Source organism: Parasteatoda tepidariorum, chromosome 2, assembly GCF_982258835.1.
Source record: "Parasteatoda tepidariorum strain Cologne lab strain chromosome 2, Ptep-v5.0, whole genome shotgun sequence".
NCBI classification, from domain to species: Eukaryota; Metazoa; Arthropoda; class Arachnida; order Araneae; family Theridiidae; genus Parasteatoda; species Parasteatoda tepidariorum.
The window spans coordinates 119,924,937-119,944,710 of record NC_141756.1 but is presented as its reverse complement, the minus strand read 5'-3'; the positions used below and the strand labels follow the sequence as shown (position 1 = coordinate 119,944,710).

Below are 19,774 nucleotides of genomic sequence, written 5' to 3'. Positions count from 1 at the left end.
ACGCAGCGTTACGAAAAATTTAGAAAGGGTACACGAAAGTCATATGTTTGGGAAACACTGCACTACGTTAACGTTTTAAAATGACGGATTTTTGCAAAATTTCTTTTCATTTATGCTACTTCATTGGCGCGTGCACATTTCTCCAAAACTGAGGCATGCGCAATTACTTGAAATCTTAGGAAGTTCCTTCGTGTGCTATGTGCGTTCCCTCTATAAATATAACGGTTATGAAATTATTTCATTTTATCTCTATATCTCAAAGCCCTTAAAAGCAACTGTTTTTCTTTTTATAAAATATCTGCTCAACATTTATACACCTTGCAATATACGTCTGATCTAAATAGTTTTTCTTTTTCTTTTTAAAAAAAATAAAATGTCATAAATAAATTGAAGAATGTATGTTTGTTAGATTTTTGTCACCACTTTACAGTGACCGACCCAGAAGCTCATAGTAAACTCTTCATGCGTGGTGGGCATACTTTTTGTGAATCAAATTTATTAAGTCAAAAAATAAGATTTAAGATTTGTAAAGAATGTGATAAGTGTCGTCATTTATGTCGCATTTTTGTTTCTCGAGTTTTGATGAAAATTCTATTTGCTGTATTTCGTAAGTACAACAAAATATTATAGATAGAAATATGCTAAAGTGCAGAAATGAGTTATTCTACAAAGTTAATGTTTTGACTCACTAACGTTTAAGTACTGTAAAATTTTCTTTTCTCCCATCACCTATTATTTAAATTACAATTTTATAAAACTAGAATCAAATATGCATATAACTTTTAAATTTAAATAATTCCTTTTCAGATATATTAAATTAGTTTCTAAAAACATTTATAACGCTAAACACTTTAAAATATTTTAAAATAAAACATCCACTGAACCATTTTCATTAAAAAAGTTTAAATCTTTTTCTTCGTTCTTTTATTAATACGAATTCTCCAACGGAAAAAAAAGCTTGAAGAAGTTCTTTTTATAGATAGACATTACTGTCTGACAATTTTTTTTTCTTTCTTTTAACTTTTCCTCCGGGTAATTTAATTTTGTGGGAATATCTTGCCGTAATTGGGCGCATGTGCGAAGTGTAGGGAAAAAAAGTGAAACTATTGAAACTTAAATGAATTTCAGTACACAAAAGATTTTCTCTTTATCCCTAACATACTAGTTAATGAATTGAATTTAGGGAACAATAAAGATGGCTGTGACGTGGAGAATCTTGTGACAAGGGATAAAACTTATTTTCTGGGAAAAATATTGAAATAAAAAAAAAATTATCGTTAACAAATACAATTACTTACCCTTTATAACAAAGTGGAATATGTTGAATAATAAGTGAATGGTTATTATAATTGAATTAACATTTTTAGGGGGGCGAAAAGCCTGAAAATTTAATCTAATTATTTATTTTAAAAATATTACTACGTTGGTTTTCTTTTTTAAAAAATGAATATAAATGAATGCATATTTCTGAAAATTCTTAGTTTAATTTTTCGAAAACTATACTTTTGATTTCTTCTATATTTCAAGGAAAAAACTTTGTGTAATTGCTTTTATTTATGTAGATATTTTAGTTATATTTTCATAAAATACCGTCTTATTTCTACTTGTTGACTAGCAACACTATGTCGGGCCAAAAAATTTGTAAATTAATATAATTTGAATAGTTCTAATGTTTAATGCTTTAGTTCTCCAATCACTTTTAATTAGTGATTCTAAAAATCATGAAATATTCTATGCTATTTTACATAATATATTTAATCTGGACCTAATTTATTCTCTATTTTTTTTTAGAAAAAGAAATTTAAATACTTATATGAGCTTATGTTCTCAGTACAAAAACGGATTATGAACCAAGACAAATCGAAGGACAACAGCATAATTTAAAGAGATTTGTCAGATACGTAATGCATCTACAAATTCCAATAATCAAATAAAGTAATATACTAAAAGCTAAAAGTAATTACAAATTTCATCTTGCTCATTCTTTTTTCTATTTTAATTTTATCTCTAAAATTAACTCAAAACGGCCGCCGTCACTGTTTTGGGTACTCAACTTGTTACATTTTGTTTTGCTGCACAAAAGGACATGGAGTATAGTAGAGTAAAAAAAAATTTAACATTCGATAATTAGTGTTACAGGCCATAGGAATGCAACTATAGAGTTGAAATTTGACATGCGTAAAGGGTCATGCATGTTTATATACTAAAGTTTTATTCGAAATTACGATTTGGTTTAAAGTTGTTGCAGTTTTAAGTGCTCTATTCGTGATTTTGTTACTCACTTTTTTGCGTTAAAGAATGATTTTTTATCAATTCATTCTTTGTTGAAACTCCAACTATGACAGATCATTTTGTTTTTACTTTCTTATTCTCTGTCGCAGGTTTTATTCATGAGGAGCGACTATTAATTTCCAGCACTGATTTTAATATCACCTGAAAATATCCCAGTTAATATGTTTTGAAGTCACATTTACCTGATTATAATGCACTTCTGTATTCGGTTGAAAAAGTTTTAGCAATGAACTTTAAAATTAGTCTCAGAATACTTTTATATTCTGACGTTCTTAATGTCTCAAACGTCAATAACCTATTCTAAACGGGCGATTCTCACTTGCATTCGCACAGAATTAGGAGGGTGGGCATGGCTAATTTAAGACACTTTTTGATTTCACTTAAATCACTATGTCTAATCACATATGTAAGAAATGTTTAAAGTATGACTATAAATTTTTTATTTTAGAGTAAATAGTGAATTGAATATTTTAAACTAAAATAGTGAATCAAATTTTTATTACCCCACCCACAAATAAACAGATAAAGAGAGAGTTAGGCTACCAGTTTTATCTTTTTCTTGATTAAGAATATCTTATACTGGCATGTATACGTGACAGATGGCACGAAAACGACATAACCTTGTTTTTTTAGCTAAATTTTTTCCAGTAATAGAAGCAATTTCTGAATTTCTTTTTTCGGAAACCTAAACCTTGCTCCTCTAGAAAAGTTTTCCAGTTTAAGAAGAAATTTCTAAATGTCCTCTTTTGGAATGCTCTTCCATTCTAATGCTTTTAATGTCTTCAACAGCCTTAAACCTTGTTCCTCTAGTAACGTTTTCCAGTTTCAGAATAACTTCCTAAATGTCCTCTTTTGGAATCCAATCCAGCGTTCTTGGATCATTTTATTAGATAATTCATAGAAATTATAGAAAACTGATTTACTTTTTTTAATAATTGCATGCATCCTAGTTCTACTGACGCGAAAAGTAGAGGTTGTAATATTGTTTTGCAAAGCCAGTTTAATATATTTTACTTAAAAACTTATTTAATTACAACCTTCTTCGCTGCTTAAACTATAACATCCAAGATCTCACATATTCCTACACTTTTTCTTAAAGAATAAATAAGTATTTTCAAAGTTTTCGAAAAATTATTTCACAGGATGTATCTTTCTTTTTGACAAGTTTGTGGTAATTAAATAAACTCAGTTCTCCCGACGATCTCTTCTTTGAACTCCCAAAAGAATGTTTTAAAAAGAAAATAAAAAGGCGTGTGTTTCAATTTCCAAAAAACAAAAAAAAAAACATAAAAGCCAAAATACTTTCTAAAATAATACGAATTTTAACTTTCACAGAAGTCCTTTTTTTCCCCTATGTTTAGGGGAACACTTTAATAGTTAGTTTTTTTTTTAAAGAAAAATAATTAAGCGTTTACTCTGTTCTTTAAAAACAAGTTTTCAAATAAGGACATTTTCAAACAGCGAGTAATAAGAAGGGAGCTATTTTTTTTTCTTCTTTATTCAGTTAAGTTTTCCAAACTGTCTAATGAGAGATCTTTTTTGAAAAAAAAATATTTTAAAAGCTAAACAATTTTCGGAATGGGAAGGAAAGCCTTTTTATTAAAAATGTTTTTAATTCTTTAAATATTACACCGGTAAACATAATTTAATATATTACCAAAGCTGCCAACTAGTACGTTCGTGAGGAAAGATTCTTCAGCTTATTACGGAAATGGTCATACTATAGTTTCGGTTTTTTAAACAAAAACCATCCTCAGTGTCTAAGCCATGGATGTCACTCTTCAGTCCAGGGGACTGAAATCAGTGTAGAGAAAAAAATCTGTACACTAAATTTCATCAAATAATATCTTTCTTGTTTGCTTTTTAAATTTAAAATGTTTTTTTCCTAAAAATCTTACAAATATTTTCTGTGAATAAAAATAAAAAATTCAATTTCAATGAAAACATTGTTCTTTTTAATAATTGTTGTGAAATAATCAAGTAATGATATCACGCAACAATAAAAGAATGCGATTGATTTAACGTTAACGCCTGCTTGCTTAAACAAAATTTATACTGTTGTTGAATCTAAATTTGTTTGAGATTTCAATTTCTACAACATTTTGAAATGTTGTCCAAAGTTAAATTAAGATTATTTAAAATATTTTTATAGAGTTAGGACAAACAATAATAGTGAAGCGAAAAAAGTAGAGATATGAATAGTTCATAAAAAAAAATAATTTTCTCGAGTATGATTTTCAAGAGTACTAGTATTCACTAATTTGCATGATAATTAAAATTCACTAATTAATAGTAATTACATCATTAACTTTCTCACTAGTATTATTCAGTGATTGGTGCAAAATGATGTTTAAGGTTAGCTGTTATTTTTATCTTGTTTGTTGCGAAAAGTAAATTATTAAAATGAAAAAAGAAAAAAAAATCATTGATTTAATAAATGTACCATTATTATGCAAAAGGTACATTTTGGAGTCAAGTGAGCTATAAACTTCTAAAAAATCTGGTAGACTACATTAGATCTCGTGAATTGGTCATTAATTATGTTGAGAATCCATTTAATAGTTCCTAATCGTACTCGTTATGAATATTTGTGTATAAAAATAATAACCTGAATCTGGCTATGTACGAAAAATAAAGGTTGTTTTGTTTTATATTGAGAATTAAGCATTTCTTTGCGTGGTATTATTTATTAATTTCGCCTTCATTGTTTATAATTTAGGCCTCGATCGTGAAACGAAACATGGCGTCCGTGATTTAAAAAGAATTTCTGCGATATTGCATTGTTAATATAACGATTTGTGTTAAGCCTATTTTGGAATTTAAAACTGAAAATGGCAGAAGAAAAAGAAAACGACATTGCAAGTAACGTAAAAAATTTGATAAAAGCAAGAATACAGTTACGCCGTGCTTTTACTACTGCTTGCAATCAATTTGCTGAGTTAGAAGAATCCGAAAATATTGAAAGTAAGGAAATATTAACTATTTATAATAAGATAGTTGATAAATCGACTAGGTTGTTTGATTTGGATTTTCAAATAAGTTTGTTAAGTAATATTTCTGCAGAAGAATTTGATTTAGCTGAATCTTATAGTGAGAAATTTATTGAAGTGAAAGTATTTTACGGTTTTTATGTAAGATTTTGATGACAGGTCATGCGATTTTCAATCAAAAGTTGGTGCGAATTTACAACTGCCAAAAATAGTTTTGAAAGAATATGAAGCTGGTCCGAAAACTTGGGTAGCATTTTGGGGACAGTTTTCCCACATTCACAATGACAATAATTTGAAAGAAGATAAATTCCAATATGTATTGGCGTCTATTAATTCAAATACGAAAGCAAGAGATATCGTTGACAGCCATCCAAAAGAAAATTATTTGAAAGTAATAGAACACTTAAAATCTCGTTTCGTGAAGACAGATTTATTGATAGAAGTTTACATTAGAGATCTTTTAGCTTTAGTGCTAAATAGTAAAAATGTACGGCTTGCTTAACTTTATGATAAATTAACTTCGAATTTGCAATATCTGGAAACATTGGGGGTGACCACAAAAAATTTAGCAGCAATGTTGTACCCGTTTGTAGAATCATGTTTACCCTTTGAAGTTTTGAAGGCTTGGGATAGATACAGATTAAATGCCGAAATTGGCGAAGAAGAAATGATAAATCTAATGAAAATTTGTTGGAAGCGTTAATGTCCTTTCTCTCTCATGAAGTAGAAGCCGAAGAACATAGGGTTTTAGCGGAAAATGGTTTTGGGAGACAAAAATACAAACGAGACGCAAATAAACCATTTCAACAGGACGATCCAACAGCCTCTGCTTTAATATCGTCACTTCCTGATAAATCGCTTGGAAAAACTGATTGCATATTTTGTCATAAACCTCACAATTACAAAGATTGTCGAAAAGCTTTGAGTTTGGAAGAAATGAAAAATGCAGTTAAACAAGCAAAATGTTACTTATTATGTTTAAAAAGGGGACATTTTTTCCGAGATAGTAGAAAAAAAGTAAGGTGTTTATTGTGCAATCAACGGCAGTATGTGATATTGTGCCCTAATTTTAGCAAAGGATCCATGAATTCCCCAGACAAGGATCAAGGGCATCAAGAAGAAAATGCCACAGCACTGCTTTCTTCTCAATTGTCGCAAAGAGAAATTTATCTTAAGACTGTTATGTTAAGACTTCGTAATGATGGTAAAGAGGTTTGTGTTCGATCTTTATTAGATGATGGATCACACCGTTCATATATCGAAACTAGTTTAATTAAAGAATTACATCTTCAATCTTCAGGTACCGAAATACTTTCGCAAGGTTTGTTTGGTGGAGGAATAACACCTGCTGCTAAGCATAAAAAATATAAATTGACTATAGAAGGTTTAGACGGAAAATGTTCTTTACCAGTTACATCAAAAATCAAAATCAGTCAAAAATTTGTACGATATTGCCGAGAATCTTCTATCTGATGTAGGTGATTCTATCTGATGCGTTGCCTATTAGAATCCTTCTGGGAGCAGATGTCCTTGGCAATATTTTAACAGGTAGAGTAGAGGTTTTCGAAGCAGGGATAACAGCCATAGAAACTACAATTGGTTGGACCATCATGGGTCTTGGAAAGAAAAAGGAAGTTTTTAATATGGTATCAATGACTTTGAATAACTTTGAGTTGCATAACATTTTGGGAATATTTTGGAAGTTTTGGGAACAACTGATCCAACAGAAGTATACGAGAAAAGAATGCTAGAAGAAGACACACTGATCCATTTTCAAGAAACCCTGAAGTTTAATAATGAAAAGCGTGATAAAGTTACACTCCCTTGGTTGGTTGGATATCCTCCCTTATACAACAATCGTGAAATAGCCTTATCCAGACTCCCTTCTATTACGAAGCATTTAGTAAAAGAAAACACGTTTAACGCATAAGTTTTTTTGAATTTGCTAAAAGAAGGAATTATTGAAGTTATCAAGCTCAACAACGAAAATACACGTCTTTGACTGATTCAAAACTAAAGGTGGTGCTTCATTAAATGATTGTCTTAGTACTGAACTAAGTTTGACACAGCAAATTCCTCCCTTACTAAACAGGTTCAGATGGGGTGAATAGGGAGTTACAGCTGGTACTAAACAGGCATTTTTGCAGATAAGTGTAAATCAAGTAGACGGAGATGTATTGCGATTCTTGTGGTATAAGGATTCTGATTGTTCAACTATCGTCGAATACAGACACTGCCGTGTCTTTTTTGGAATTACTATTTTTCCTTTCCTACTGAATGCAACGATACTACATCACCTTTTTCAGGAAAAATTTAAAAGCAACGATATGGATTTTACAAGAGGTAAATTAGAAGACTGTTTTTACGTAGATAACTTGGTTACCAGTGTGGATGAGGAAGATCAGTTTCAAATTTTAAAAAATCAAACTATAGAGATAATGGCAGCTGGGTGCTTTGATTTACGATGTTGGTTTTCTACAGGCTCTTCCGTAAATCCAATTCAGTCAGTATCAGGACTTAAGGGGAATTGTGAAACAGATGAAATATCATGTGTTTTCCCTAAAACAATAGCTGACCTGAGTCTTTTGCCAAGTAAAAGAATGTTACTTTCAGTAGTAAACAGCGTGTACGACCCAATAGGATTTTCATGTCCTGCAATGCTCGTACCGAAATTAATTCTACAAGAGGCCTGGAGAATGAAATTACATTGGGACGAAGAACTTCCCGAAGATCTTAAAGTTAGGTTTCTTAATTGGGAAAAACATCTTGGTCTGATTGAACAATGAACTCTTCTAAGAAGAATGTTTAGAAGTAATGTCGATGATGCAACTTTACACGTTTTTTCAGATGCATTAGAGAAAGCTTATGCTTGTTGTGCATTCTTGAGATGTAAAGATCAAGAACAAGTTTTTGAAAATTTGGTAACTGCAAAATTTAGAGTGATGCCAATGAACCGTCCAACGATTCCAAGAGCAGAATTATTGGGAGCTGTCATCGCTGCTCGGTTGCATAAGTCTATTACAGAATCTCTGAGTTGCCTCTTAGGACATTTTTTGGAGTGACTCTATGGTTGTGTTAGCGTGGATAAGGAAGCAAGAACCTTGGAATACATTTATCGGAAATAGAGTAAAAGAAACCTGACAGATATCAACGCATGGGGATACATACCAGGGGAGTTAAACTGTGCCGATTTACCATCACGTTCTTGTAATTGGCATGATCTTTTCCACCAGAAATGGTGAGAGGGTCCTTTGTGGATATGGCAAGATGAAGAGTCATGGCCGGTTACAAATTTGTCTTGTCCGGAGGAAGTGCTGAAAGAATGTTGAAAGATAGTGACGAGTGCAGAAAATGTTCAAAGGGAAGTTGTCAGTCACAGATTTTTATATTTTTCGAAATATTCTATGATAGTGCGGATGGTTGCGTGAATGCTTCGTTTTTGTGTCAACTGTAGTAAAGTTCGAGAAAATATTGAAGGAGCAATTACCAGTGAAGAATTTCAAAATGCTGAATTATGCCTGATAAAGATGATTCAAAATGAATGGACACATGTGAATAGGAAGAAGTATGAAATTTCATGAAGAACAAGATATATTGAGGGTCTAAACCAGTCTTGTACTTGGAGAAGACGATGAGAACTTTCAATGCCCTATTGTTCTTCCTGATCATGAAATAACTCGGCGCTTAATTGAATATACGCATAAGATCCTAAAACATGCTGGAGTTCAGACTCTTTTAGGGTATTTAAGAAACAGGTTTTGGATCCCCAGAGGGCGGAGGATTACCAGATTAATTAGTTCAAAGTGCACTCCCTGTAAAAGACATTCCTCGAAGCATTCGACTACGGAGTGTGTGCCATTACCAGTCGATCGTATCCAAAGACTTGCTGCGTTTCAAGTCGTCGGGGCAGATTTAGCTGGCCCTGTCTTTCTGCGAGGACGTATTAAGGCTTGAATTATTTTACTTACTTGCGCGGTGTACCGTGCCACGCACCTTAAGTTAGTAACATCTTTGTCAACCGATACCTTTATTCAAGCATTAGCAGTGTAATATATATAGACCAAGGAACAAATTTTATTGGCACTGCAAGAGCACTTCAAAACTTTGACTGGGAAATTATTCAAGCAGATTCTACAGCATATCGAATAAAGTGCAGCGTGGTACGGTGGATGGTGGGAAAGTCTTATAAGAGTTCTCAAGGATCTTCTAAAGAGAAACCTCGGCAAAGCAAGTCTTAACTATGAAGAGATTCTTACTATGTTAGCTGAGTGCGAGAGTACCATTAACCAAAGACCTCTAAGCCATACATCTGAGGATCCTGAAGAGCCAAAGTCTTTGACTCCTTATTCCCATTTCTTGCGTGAAGTTATCACACCATTACATTGTGACACAGTCGATCTAGATCTGACTGATGGCAACCATTTGCGAAAAAGGCTGCGCTACCTACAAAGGGCACGCGATGATTTTCCCAAGAGATTCCAAAAGGAATACTTAGTCGCTTTAGTGAAAAATCCTGAGGAAAAACAACGCTACAAACTGAAGGAGGGTGATATTTTTCTAGTGAGTTCTAGTAATTTTAAAAGAATTGACTGGCCCTTAGCACGAGTTGAGGAGTTAATCTCAGGCGAAGATGGAAAACACAGAGTCGCTCGGTTAAAACTGGCTCATACTACCATTATTCGGCCAATACAACGACTCTATCCCTTGGAAATAGGGTTTAGAGGACTAAAATAACCAAATAATGAAACAAAAATAAATAATGAAGGTATCTTTGATATCCGTGAAGAGACAGACTCTTGAAATAAAAAATACACGAAGTGGTCGTCAAGTGAAGATGCCCGAAAGACTAGATCTTTGATTGAAAAGAAACTTTTTCTTTTTTTACTTTTATTTAGAGTTTATGTCATAAAGTAAATTTTAAACTAATTTATAGATTTCAGTTAAAGTATTTTACTTCAGTAACAGTAGTTTCTCTTAGTAGTTTGTTTGTATTTCTCGCTAACGTTTCCCCCCTTTTAGTTAACTTTATATGTTTATTAAGTTTTGTCTTGATTAAAATCAATACACAATGTGGGAGTGTTGAGAATCGATTTAATAGTTGTTAATCGTAATCGTTACGAATATTTGTTTATAAAAATAACCTGAATCTGGCTATGTACGAAAAATAAAGAAAGGTTGTTTTGTTTCATAATTAAGCATTTCTTTGGCGTGGATTTATTCATTAATTTCGCCTTCATTGTTTATAATTTAGGTCTCGTTTGTGAAACGAAACAAATTATGTTCAGTCTTTGAAATTTTTTTAGTAGTATTCATGGTTTAAACACAATGACTAGTACGTATGTAAATATAGTAAGTGTATTTCTATATCATGCGTAACTGTTTAATTCACGTTGTTTTGCTTCATTCATACGAAGTACAATATATAACCTATTCTCATTTCGATTTAATGGCGAGTCTACATTGCTGATAGAATTTCCATGTGAGACATAATTGGTCTAATTGCATTCCTTCATGCGCTTTAGGTAATACTGCATTATATCATTGGCATGCAGTTAAGGCGTAACAACCAGACAAAATTGGTGAACCATCTACAACTATGCATACTGAAACTTTAAATCTACTTGGTAGAATTCGATAGTTAAGTTTTTTTTAAAAAACTTATTTTTAAAATTGGCTGAACTGAGACAAATCTTTACCGATTTACTTCGAATTTCAACTGTATATTTATAAGTTTTATAGAAGTAAGCGGGATTGCATTGTTGATTGAGTTTCATTAAAAAGATGGTGGTGATTTTGTTTGGGAATTTCCTTATTTTCTTTAACCCCTTAACAGAGACATATTTCAGAAAAATGGACCAAAAAAATAAAATTTTTTTGACTGTTTAATTTTGTTCTTTATATTATAATAAAAGTTAGAAAATGGTTTTTTATGACAATTAAAATTTTAAATGCAATAACTACTTTATTTATAATTTTAACATACACATGAAAAAGTAATGGATTACACACGCATCTTATTCAATTAGACCAAATGAAACAAAATTTTGAAGCTAAATATAATATAACTAGTATAATATAAGATAAAAACACAACAATATGATTTTCAATACACAAATCTTTTACAGTATGGTATATCCCAAAAACCTCACCCACATTTCACTCCCTCGATTGAAGTCGTAATAGGTGAAAAACAAGGACTGCTAATGCCATCTATTAGGGAAATAGTGAATTAAGTATCCTAAAGAAGAAACGAACTCGGAACAAAATAGAAACGTTAATTTTTTTCCTGCCCGAAGTCATGTCGGGCATCACAAATACTGCACGTAGTAGTTGGCCGAACTGAAATTGGGCGACGCTGGCAACGGGTTAAAGATTACGTAACTTTTGTGATATGCCTATTTTTTTCCAAACTAAAGTCCAACGATAGATGTAGATGTTCGCAAATATAATTGGAACAAACATCATCTTAATTTAAAAATTACAGCTACTTATAGTTCGATAGTTCACCTTTCTAAACAAAAGCTTCACCGAAGAAAAAAAAACATGGTTGCCATTTCGTTTTGTTTCAGATGAAACATTCATTTTGAAAAATGAAAAAAAAAATAACTGCAGTAACGCAGCTTAGCCCCATAATTTTTATAAGCAATTAGACACTGTAATTTATAAAATCATAAAATACACTAACATTTAAACAGTATTTTCTTTATTTTTTTTTCCTACTTCGGTTCTTCCTTCATTATCTAGAAATTAAAGCAACAATGAAAAACATGAGTTGTTTTCTAAGCCAATCTCTTGAATACACATGTTTAAGTCTTTCAAAACTTTAAACTAATCTTAGAACTAACGTGATCAGAGAACACAAGTAAGAAAATGGCTCATAAATTCCATCGGAAATAACGTCGCGTCCCAAAACTCAATATTCCATCGCCTGTCTTGTATTAAATTTAGATAGCCAATTTCTTGTATTAAATTTTTCCTTATTTCTTAGTTTGGGGGTGAAAATTCCATCCATTGGGGTTGCGTGTTCCTCCGAAGAAGCACTTAACCTTAATCGAAAAATATGGAAATAGCACGAAACTGCTTCTGTTCCTTGTCACTATTCGCGACTGCTTAACGCCTTTATTCTGATTTTTACGTTGAACAGGTCCTCATTCTACTGCTTCGGTTAAACCTGTATTCACAAAGTTACAAAATTTCACACATTTAAACTATTAATATTAATACAATCTTTGCTTGAATTCTGTTACCATAAAATTTTAATACAGTCATCGTAATTTTGAGTTTCACAGGTACTACTCTGAAAAATTTAAGAAATTCTATATTAAAAGTGCCTTAATTGTCTTTAGTGGAAATACATAGGCATTTATGTAATTTAATTATACAACATACATCATTTACATAACATTTTTGTAACATGCATTTAACACTGAAAATAATTTTTCAAATTTTTGTCACCTAACCTGCTCTGTTTCGATTGTTCTTGTAAGGTTCGAAAGAGCAGCAAATCTCTCGTGGCCTACATTTTCCTGGAATTCAAGAATAGTTTGTAAGAGTTCTAGAGCCTTTTCTACCTCTTTTTGCACTCACTTTCGGTTCATCAATATGATCTTCAGCTTCTTCCTCTGATAATCCTTTGGCATTATCTGTGCATCTGTTTATGCTCCGCATGTTGCCAGGCAGTTTTCAACTTGTGAAAATATTCAAAATTAATGCCAACATTAAATACCGATTTTATTGCATTCCATTCTTGCAAATCTGATACTGCATTTCCAGCGCCAACAGTTTCTTTCTCTTTACTGATGCCTTCTTGTTTACTCTGTCCTGCTCACCAACCCCTCTCTTACTGCCAGAATCATTGTATTCTTTTCTGCAGGGATCGAAATTACAAGAAACACCTCGAACCTGTTTATCCCTACTTCCTGTGGATTCACGAAATTCATCTCTGCCTGCAAGTGCTACTGATAAATTTATGTAGTTAGGGCATTTGCGCTCTATTGTTAGAAATTCGAGACGCTCAGGTTTTGGAGAAAAAATATGTTCGACATAAACATGGAAAAGTACATTGATTTTTAGATAGTAAATGTAGGGAATTTTAGAAATTCTGAGATGTAGAGGTTTTCGAGTTAATGAGGTTCGAGATAAGCAGGTTCATCTGTAGATGAAAATTTTGAGAATGTCCACTTGTTGTTTTATCTTTTATAAGGTCATGCATACAATTACGAATAAATTCATTTTAGATGTCGTTGGGGAGTTATTTTGCCACCTATGATTTGCGCTGCTATTAGACTGATAACATCAGAAAATATTTATGAAAAATGAAGTGCTTTGCTTACATAAATGTAGGTTATAGCAAAGGTTAGTGTAGGGTCAAAAAGAGGGAACTTTCTCGTTTGCGGTTGTTCGTTCCGATCTTTTCTCATTGAGCAAATTATAAACACAGAATTTATAAATTTGGTTATTTATATACACCGAAGTTCAAGTTCATGAACAATTTTTTACAGTACCTACACACCTTCCCAGCAAAAGAGATTGGTTATAAATTTCAAAGGTTTATAATGCATTTCTTTTATCCAGTTTCATTTCTGTAGAGAAATAATGATAGGCAATTGAGTCCTGAGTACCCACAATTTCCTAATTATTTTCAAAGGGCACTTGAGTCAAGGCAAAGCCAGACTAAAAAGCATTTTCATTCCTAAAGTTTTAAGGGCCTGCACATTTAGCTCTTAGGGTCGAAATTCTGCCAAATGTTTTAAACGAGCAAAAATTAGGATTTTAATATTCTTAAAAAAATTGCAAGTTTCAGGAAACACTTTTTTTTCAATACTTCTGGGAAACACATTTAGCTGAAATTTTAATTTATTTTATAACCGTCGTCGATCAGCCAACCCAATTCTTACTTTACGACTACCAATGTTCAACTCCCTAGTCTTTTTATTTTGAACCCATTCCAGAGCACAAGAGAACTCCTGGATCAAGTATTGGGAGAAATTTGCCTTCGCTGATAACTTTTTGATAGAACTAACCAGCATCTGCGTTACATGGAGAGCCAAACCACGAAAACTTCTAACTGTTAGCCTATCGGTAAGGGGACTTTAACTCATGTCCCGTCTACCACTGAAGATATTTTTCGTCCGCACTGTGGTTGAAACGAGCCAGGTGCGGAATTTGTAATGACCAGCCATTCCGTAAATTCGATCTTGGGTCACTGGGAGGTGAGAGCTCTATTCCCTGAGTCACCACTCCTTTTTAGTTGGAATTAGAATATTTATTATTAAGTATCCCTATATTAGAATATATTATGAATTTTGTCTAATTCGTAATGGAAAAGGTCACTTGTCGGCCCGCCACCTTCACACCTTCAGAGATGCCAACTGCTCCGGACAAGCCAAAATAATTAGTAAAACGGTAGATAACTACAAATAAATTTTACAAATACTTGACTATTTTTGCTTGCTTTTTAAAAGGCATCGCACGTCACAAGTACTATAAAGTGGTGAATTATATAAGCCCACGAATCATTTAGAAATAGTGGTGGATAAAAATCTACTAAGTTGAATTTATTAAACCAAGAATCACAATTGATAAACTACCACTTTAAAATATATATTTGCTGTCCGGAGCAAGTTGGCATCTCTGCACCTTGAACCAATCTTTCTTAAAGGCTATTTTTTGCATTAATTTCCAACTTAAACCTGAATCCATATTTATACCAAGCATATTTTCTTATTTTCAAGCTATGTATGTAAATCATTTCCGAACTAAGTATTCTATATTCTGTAGATCCTAAACTATCGAAATCTTATGGAGGATCTACAATTACACCCGTAGACCATGGTTTAATTCAAATATAAAAACTTTTAGCTATGAGTTGAAATATATTACAACTGTATTGGGTTAGATTAAATATCTATATATCGATATTCTTTTGAAATACTTCGCTTTCTCGAAAACTTATTTTTTCTTAAAAGAAATGCATTGCTACAATTGAATTTTTTTTAAAGAATTTCTATATTTTTTTTTTTTGAAACAGATGAAACTATTTTTAATAGAATAAATAAATGTAGAAAGTAGTTTTTACTTAAGAAACGTGTAATATAGTGCTTGCAATCCAACATGCAAATTTCTTACAGTGTAGATGAAAGTTTCGTGTGAATTATTCATGAACTTCAAGCAGAAATAAAATCTGCCAAAAAAGAAAGTCCAGAAGAAACTTTAAAGCCTTTTCTTAAATGGCCACGAAGCGTTCTTTCTCGCCAACAAATGTTTCTTTGATGTTCACAATTCTCGCCTGTGAATTGCAAAGTAGTCATTTGGACTTTTTCATTAAAGCCCCAAATTTGAGAGAATTCTTTGAAAATGTGTTTCATGATGTTCACCAATACGTTTTTAATATTAAAAAAAAAATTGCGTTCGAAATAATGATGCTAGTCATTTATTTTGATTATGAAATCTGGATGTAAAAAGTTGAAAGTATGCATACATTTTGAGGGTTTCTTTTACTTTGATTTTACCGGAAATATTTCGTATTTCATTTATTCTATAAGTTCATAAATTACTTTAAATTTAAGTTATATTAGATATTTATTTTTGATTCTAAAAATTATTTTTTTTGTTGTTGCATGAAAGAGCATTTACTATAATTAGGATCTTAATAACTGAAAGGTTTCCGGTACATGAAAATTGGTTGAAATTTTTATTAATTTTTCGAATTAATCAAAAAAAAATAACTCTTTTAGAAATGCAATTATTTTGTTATTATATAAATTATATTACGCGCTATAGGACTAATTTAACCTTCGTGGGGCTGGCGAGTCATATATATATAGCAAGATGGGCTGACATAGAGTGTTAGCAGGAGTATTCGTATGAAATCAGAAACAGGATGGAAAAAAAATAAAAACCGGTAGCTTAAGTTTGCGCAAGGCTAATTTGACAACCTTATTTTTGCTTTCACTTCAAATTGAATACTTCCAATCAATGTTTGTTAAAAGTGTAAATATATAATTTTTAATTTGAACTACGTCTTGGTGAATTAAATAAAGAAAACTATTATTACCCCGTCCACAATTAAACTGCTATAAAAATAGTTTGTCTACCAGTTTCACAGTGATTGTCGTCACCCTGAGAATGCACTCTGAACAATATGTGGTCAGAATATCATTGGTGTCTTACGTTATTCGTGAATACTGTACTATTCGTTATAATATTCGTTAATATATTGTATTAATATTATTGATTAATATTTATTAGCCCCTTTATAGTATGCGGTCAGAATATTATTGGTGTCTTTTATTAATAAGTATCTCAAATGGAAAGGTTAAGACATCATTTTTGGAAGGAAAAAAAACCCAACAAATAAGGAGGACGAACAATACGCACAGAAATAATAACACGGTTTTCTCGAAAGAGTGAGCCTTCCATTTTAATTTAAAATGAGCAATAAATAGGGTCAGAAACCAAGAATATCATCGTGAAATGGAAAAGACTGAATGGTCAACTTAACAGGTTCACAATACTAAGACACATTTTCTTACAAATTTTAACTTGAATGAGTTCCATGAGTGTAGATTTAGTACTAAACCCACAATAAATTGAAGGTGTGATTCGAGAACATTTACAAATAATGTGTTACATAATTTCAGCAACACTCTTTAAAATAAGTCAACTTTTGAGTATATATCTTTTTTTCTTCTTATTTGTCCAGATTAAAGATTGCAAAAATAAGTTTTTCACCCATGGCAATATTTTAATTATCATTCTTTAAAACGAAAATTTATTAATACTTGATTGTATTCAGAGTTTAACACATTTTCCCTTTACTTAATAAAAAAAGGCCTTGAAACTTTTTATTTTCATTTTTAATGAGTGGCAATCTAAAACTCAAATAAAAAAAGAAAATAACTTTTTTTACGTGCAATTAAAGTCTTAGGGGCTTTAATACTTATAACCGATAGCTATAATCACCTTCCTTGAATTTTGCGGCATGATTAAATTCTTTTCTTACAAAAATCTGCTTAAGGTTTCTTTCCCCCTATTTAATGACTAAAGCTTCACACTGATATTGTTATGAACACGCCATTTGCTTCATTTAATGCCATGAAAAAATTTTTAAAAAATTGAGTTTGGCATAATGTCTTAGAAGAAAGACATTAAAAAGAAGTTTAATTTATGATTAAAAAAATACTTTGTTATATTACTTTTTTTAATGAAAAGCAAAAAGAGCCCTGATAATTATTGGCGCCAGTATTTAAAGACTAATTGATTTAGAGCTTTATGAATATCTTGTTTTTCACTGGCGATTTTGTTTATGCATTGTGAAAAGCTAGGAATTATGAAAAGTTAATTAACGCTCAGATTATTTTTTTAAGCCTTAACACAAAATAAATGTTTTTTAAAATATGTTTTAATTATTTAATTGAATTATCTGTATTAGTGCATGCTGTATAAATTGATTCGTCATCTAAGCCAAAAAACAAAGTTAAATTTATGGATTATTTTAAAAAAATAAAAAAATAAGCGAAACTAAAAATAGAAATAAAGTGTAATTTCTATTTTTTTAAGAACGTTTAATGACTGAAAATTTTTAAGCAATTAAGGTTATAAATATATTGAAAAAAATCCCATAGTCAATAGGATTTTAAGTTAATTATAAGTTCTCTTACATCACTTACATCTCGTTTGTTACAATATGATCTATTTGTTCCTTCTTGTAATAAAACATAAAATGCTTGGTATAATTTTATTAAGGTAACAGGTATTAATATTTTATCTGCAAATTAATGAGAAAAATATTATCTGTTAGTGTTTTTCCACAATCGAATCTAAGAAAAAAAAAGTGAATCATGTGGCGAAATTTCATCTAAATTACAAGTCGTTGCAACTCTATCCGAATTTTATCCCTTAAAATATTAATTTTTTTTTTTTTAAATGATACAAAAGAATTCGTTTTACAATTTTAATCAAACTTATAGCAACGCAATTTTTGCCTTTATTGCTAAAATATAATTCGCTAAAATGTAATTCGCTAAAATGTAATTCGCTAAAATATAGTTCGCTAAAATATTATTCTCTAAAATATAATTCGCTAAAATATTATTCGCTAAAATATTATTCGCTAAAATATTATTCGCTAAAATATTATTCTCTAAAATATTATTCGCTAAAATATTATTCGCTAAAATATTATTCGCTAAAATATTATTCGCTAAAATATTATTCTCTAAAATATTATTCTCTAAAATATTATTCGCTAAAATATTATTCGCTAAAATATTATTCGCTAAAATATTATTCGCTAAAATATTATTCGCTGAAATATTATTCGCTGAAATATTATTCGCTGAAATATTATTCGCTGAAATACTATTCGCTAAAATACTATTCGCTGAAATACTATTCGCTAAAATATTATTTGCTGAAATATTATTCGCTAACATATTATTCGCTAACATATTATTCGCTGAAATATTATTCGCTGAAATATTATTCGTTAAAATATTATTCGCTAAAATATTATTCGCTAAAATATTATTCGCTAAAATATTATTCGCTAAAATATTATTTGCTAAAATATTATTTGCTAAAATATTATTCGCTAAAATATTATTCGCAATTATTCGCATTAAAATCTGTTGTTATTCGCTGAAATATTATTCGCTGAAATATTATTCGCTGAAATATTATTCGCTGAAATATTATTCGCTGAAATATTATTCGCTGAAATATTATTCGCTAAAATATTATTCGCTAAAATATTATTCGCTAAAATATTATTCGCTAAAATATTATTCGCTAAAATATTATTCGCTAAAATATTATTCGCTAAAATATTATTCGCTGAAATATTATTCGCTGAAATATTATTCGCTGAAATATTATTCGCTAAAACATTATTCGCTAAAATATAATCCGTTAAAATATAATCCGTTAAAATGAAATCAGTTTCTTTAATGACATTAAAATCTGTTAAAAAAATGAAATCTATCTTACAAGTAACTAATAATCAATACTCTATGAAATTATTCAATGGATGGCGTTGTATTACTTATATTAGCAATGCAACGTTATTTACTGCTTACTGCCTAAAACAGTGCTTCCCAAAGTGTGGTACGTGTACCCCCAGGGGTACGAGAATAATTTAGTGGGGGTACGCGTTCTTATGCGAAATATATTGCAAAAAACGAAAATTTCAAAAAAATTTATTTAAAAACAAAACTAGCCATGAAAATTTAAGATGACGTATTTTTCTATTGACTATTTTTTGCAGAGTTACCAGTTAATAATTGGTGATTTTTTAACTTTTGTGCAATTTTTATAGTAAAAAATACATTCATCTTTTAATTAGTGGTACACAGTGTTACGAAAAATTTAGAAAGTGCATACAAAAGTCATAAGTTTGAGAAATACTGACCTAAAATAATGATGAATTTCGTTAATAATAAATGAAATATATGACTCATGTTGTACAATTTTACGCAAACTTTAGCGCCAAT

General features: G+C 30.8%; 2 protein-coding genes across 3 annotated transcripts in view; both read left to right on the top strand.

Annotated features, from left to right (window-relative positions):
• LOC107453275 (xibalbin-1) overlaps positions 1-19,774 on the top strand; it is a 463,140-nt gene that overhangs the window by 76,246 nt on the left and 367,120 nt on the right. The gene's annotated exons all lie outside the window — the stretch shown is intronic.
• Positions 9,540-10,016, top strand: LOC147816125 (uncharacterized). Its single transcript, XM_087156713.1, has one exon. It carries the CDS (start codon positions 9,540-9,542, stop codon positions 10,014-10,016), a length of 477 nt encoding a protein of 158 aa, XP_087012839.1.

Bases quoted from the DNA above. Each gene is read 5' to 3' on its own strand.
- LOC147816125 (XM_087156713.1), top strand. From the start codon at position 9,540: ATGTTAGCTGAGTGCGAGAGTACCATTAACCAAAGACCTCTAAGCCAT.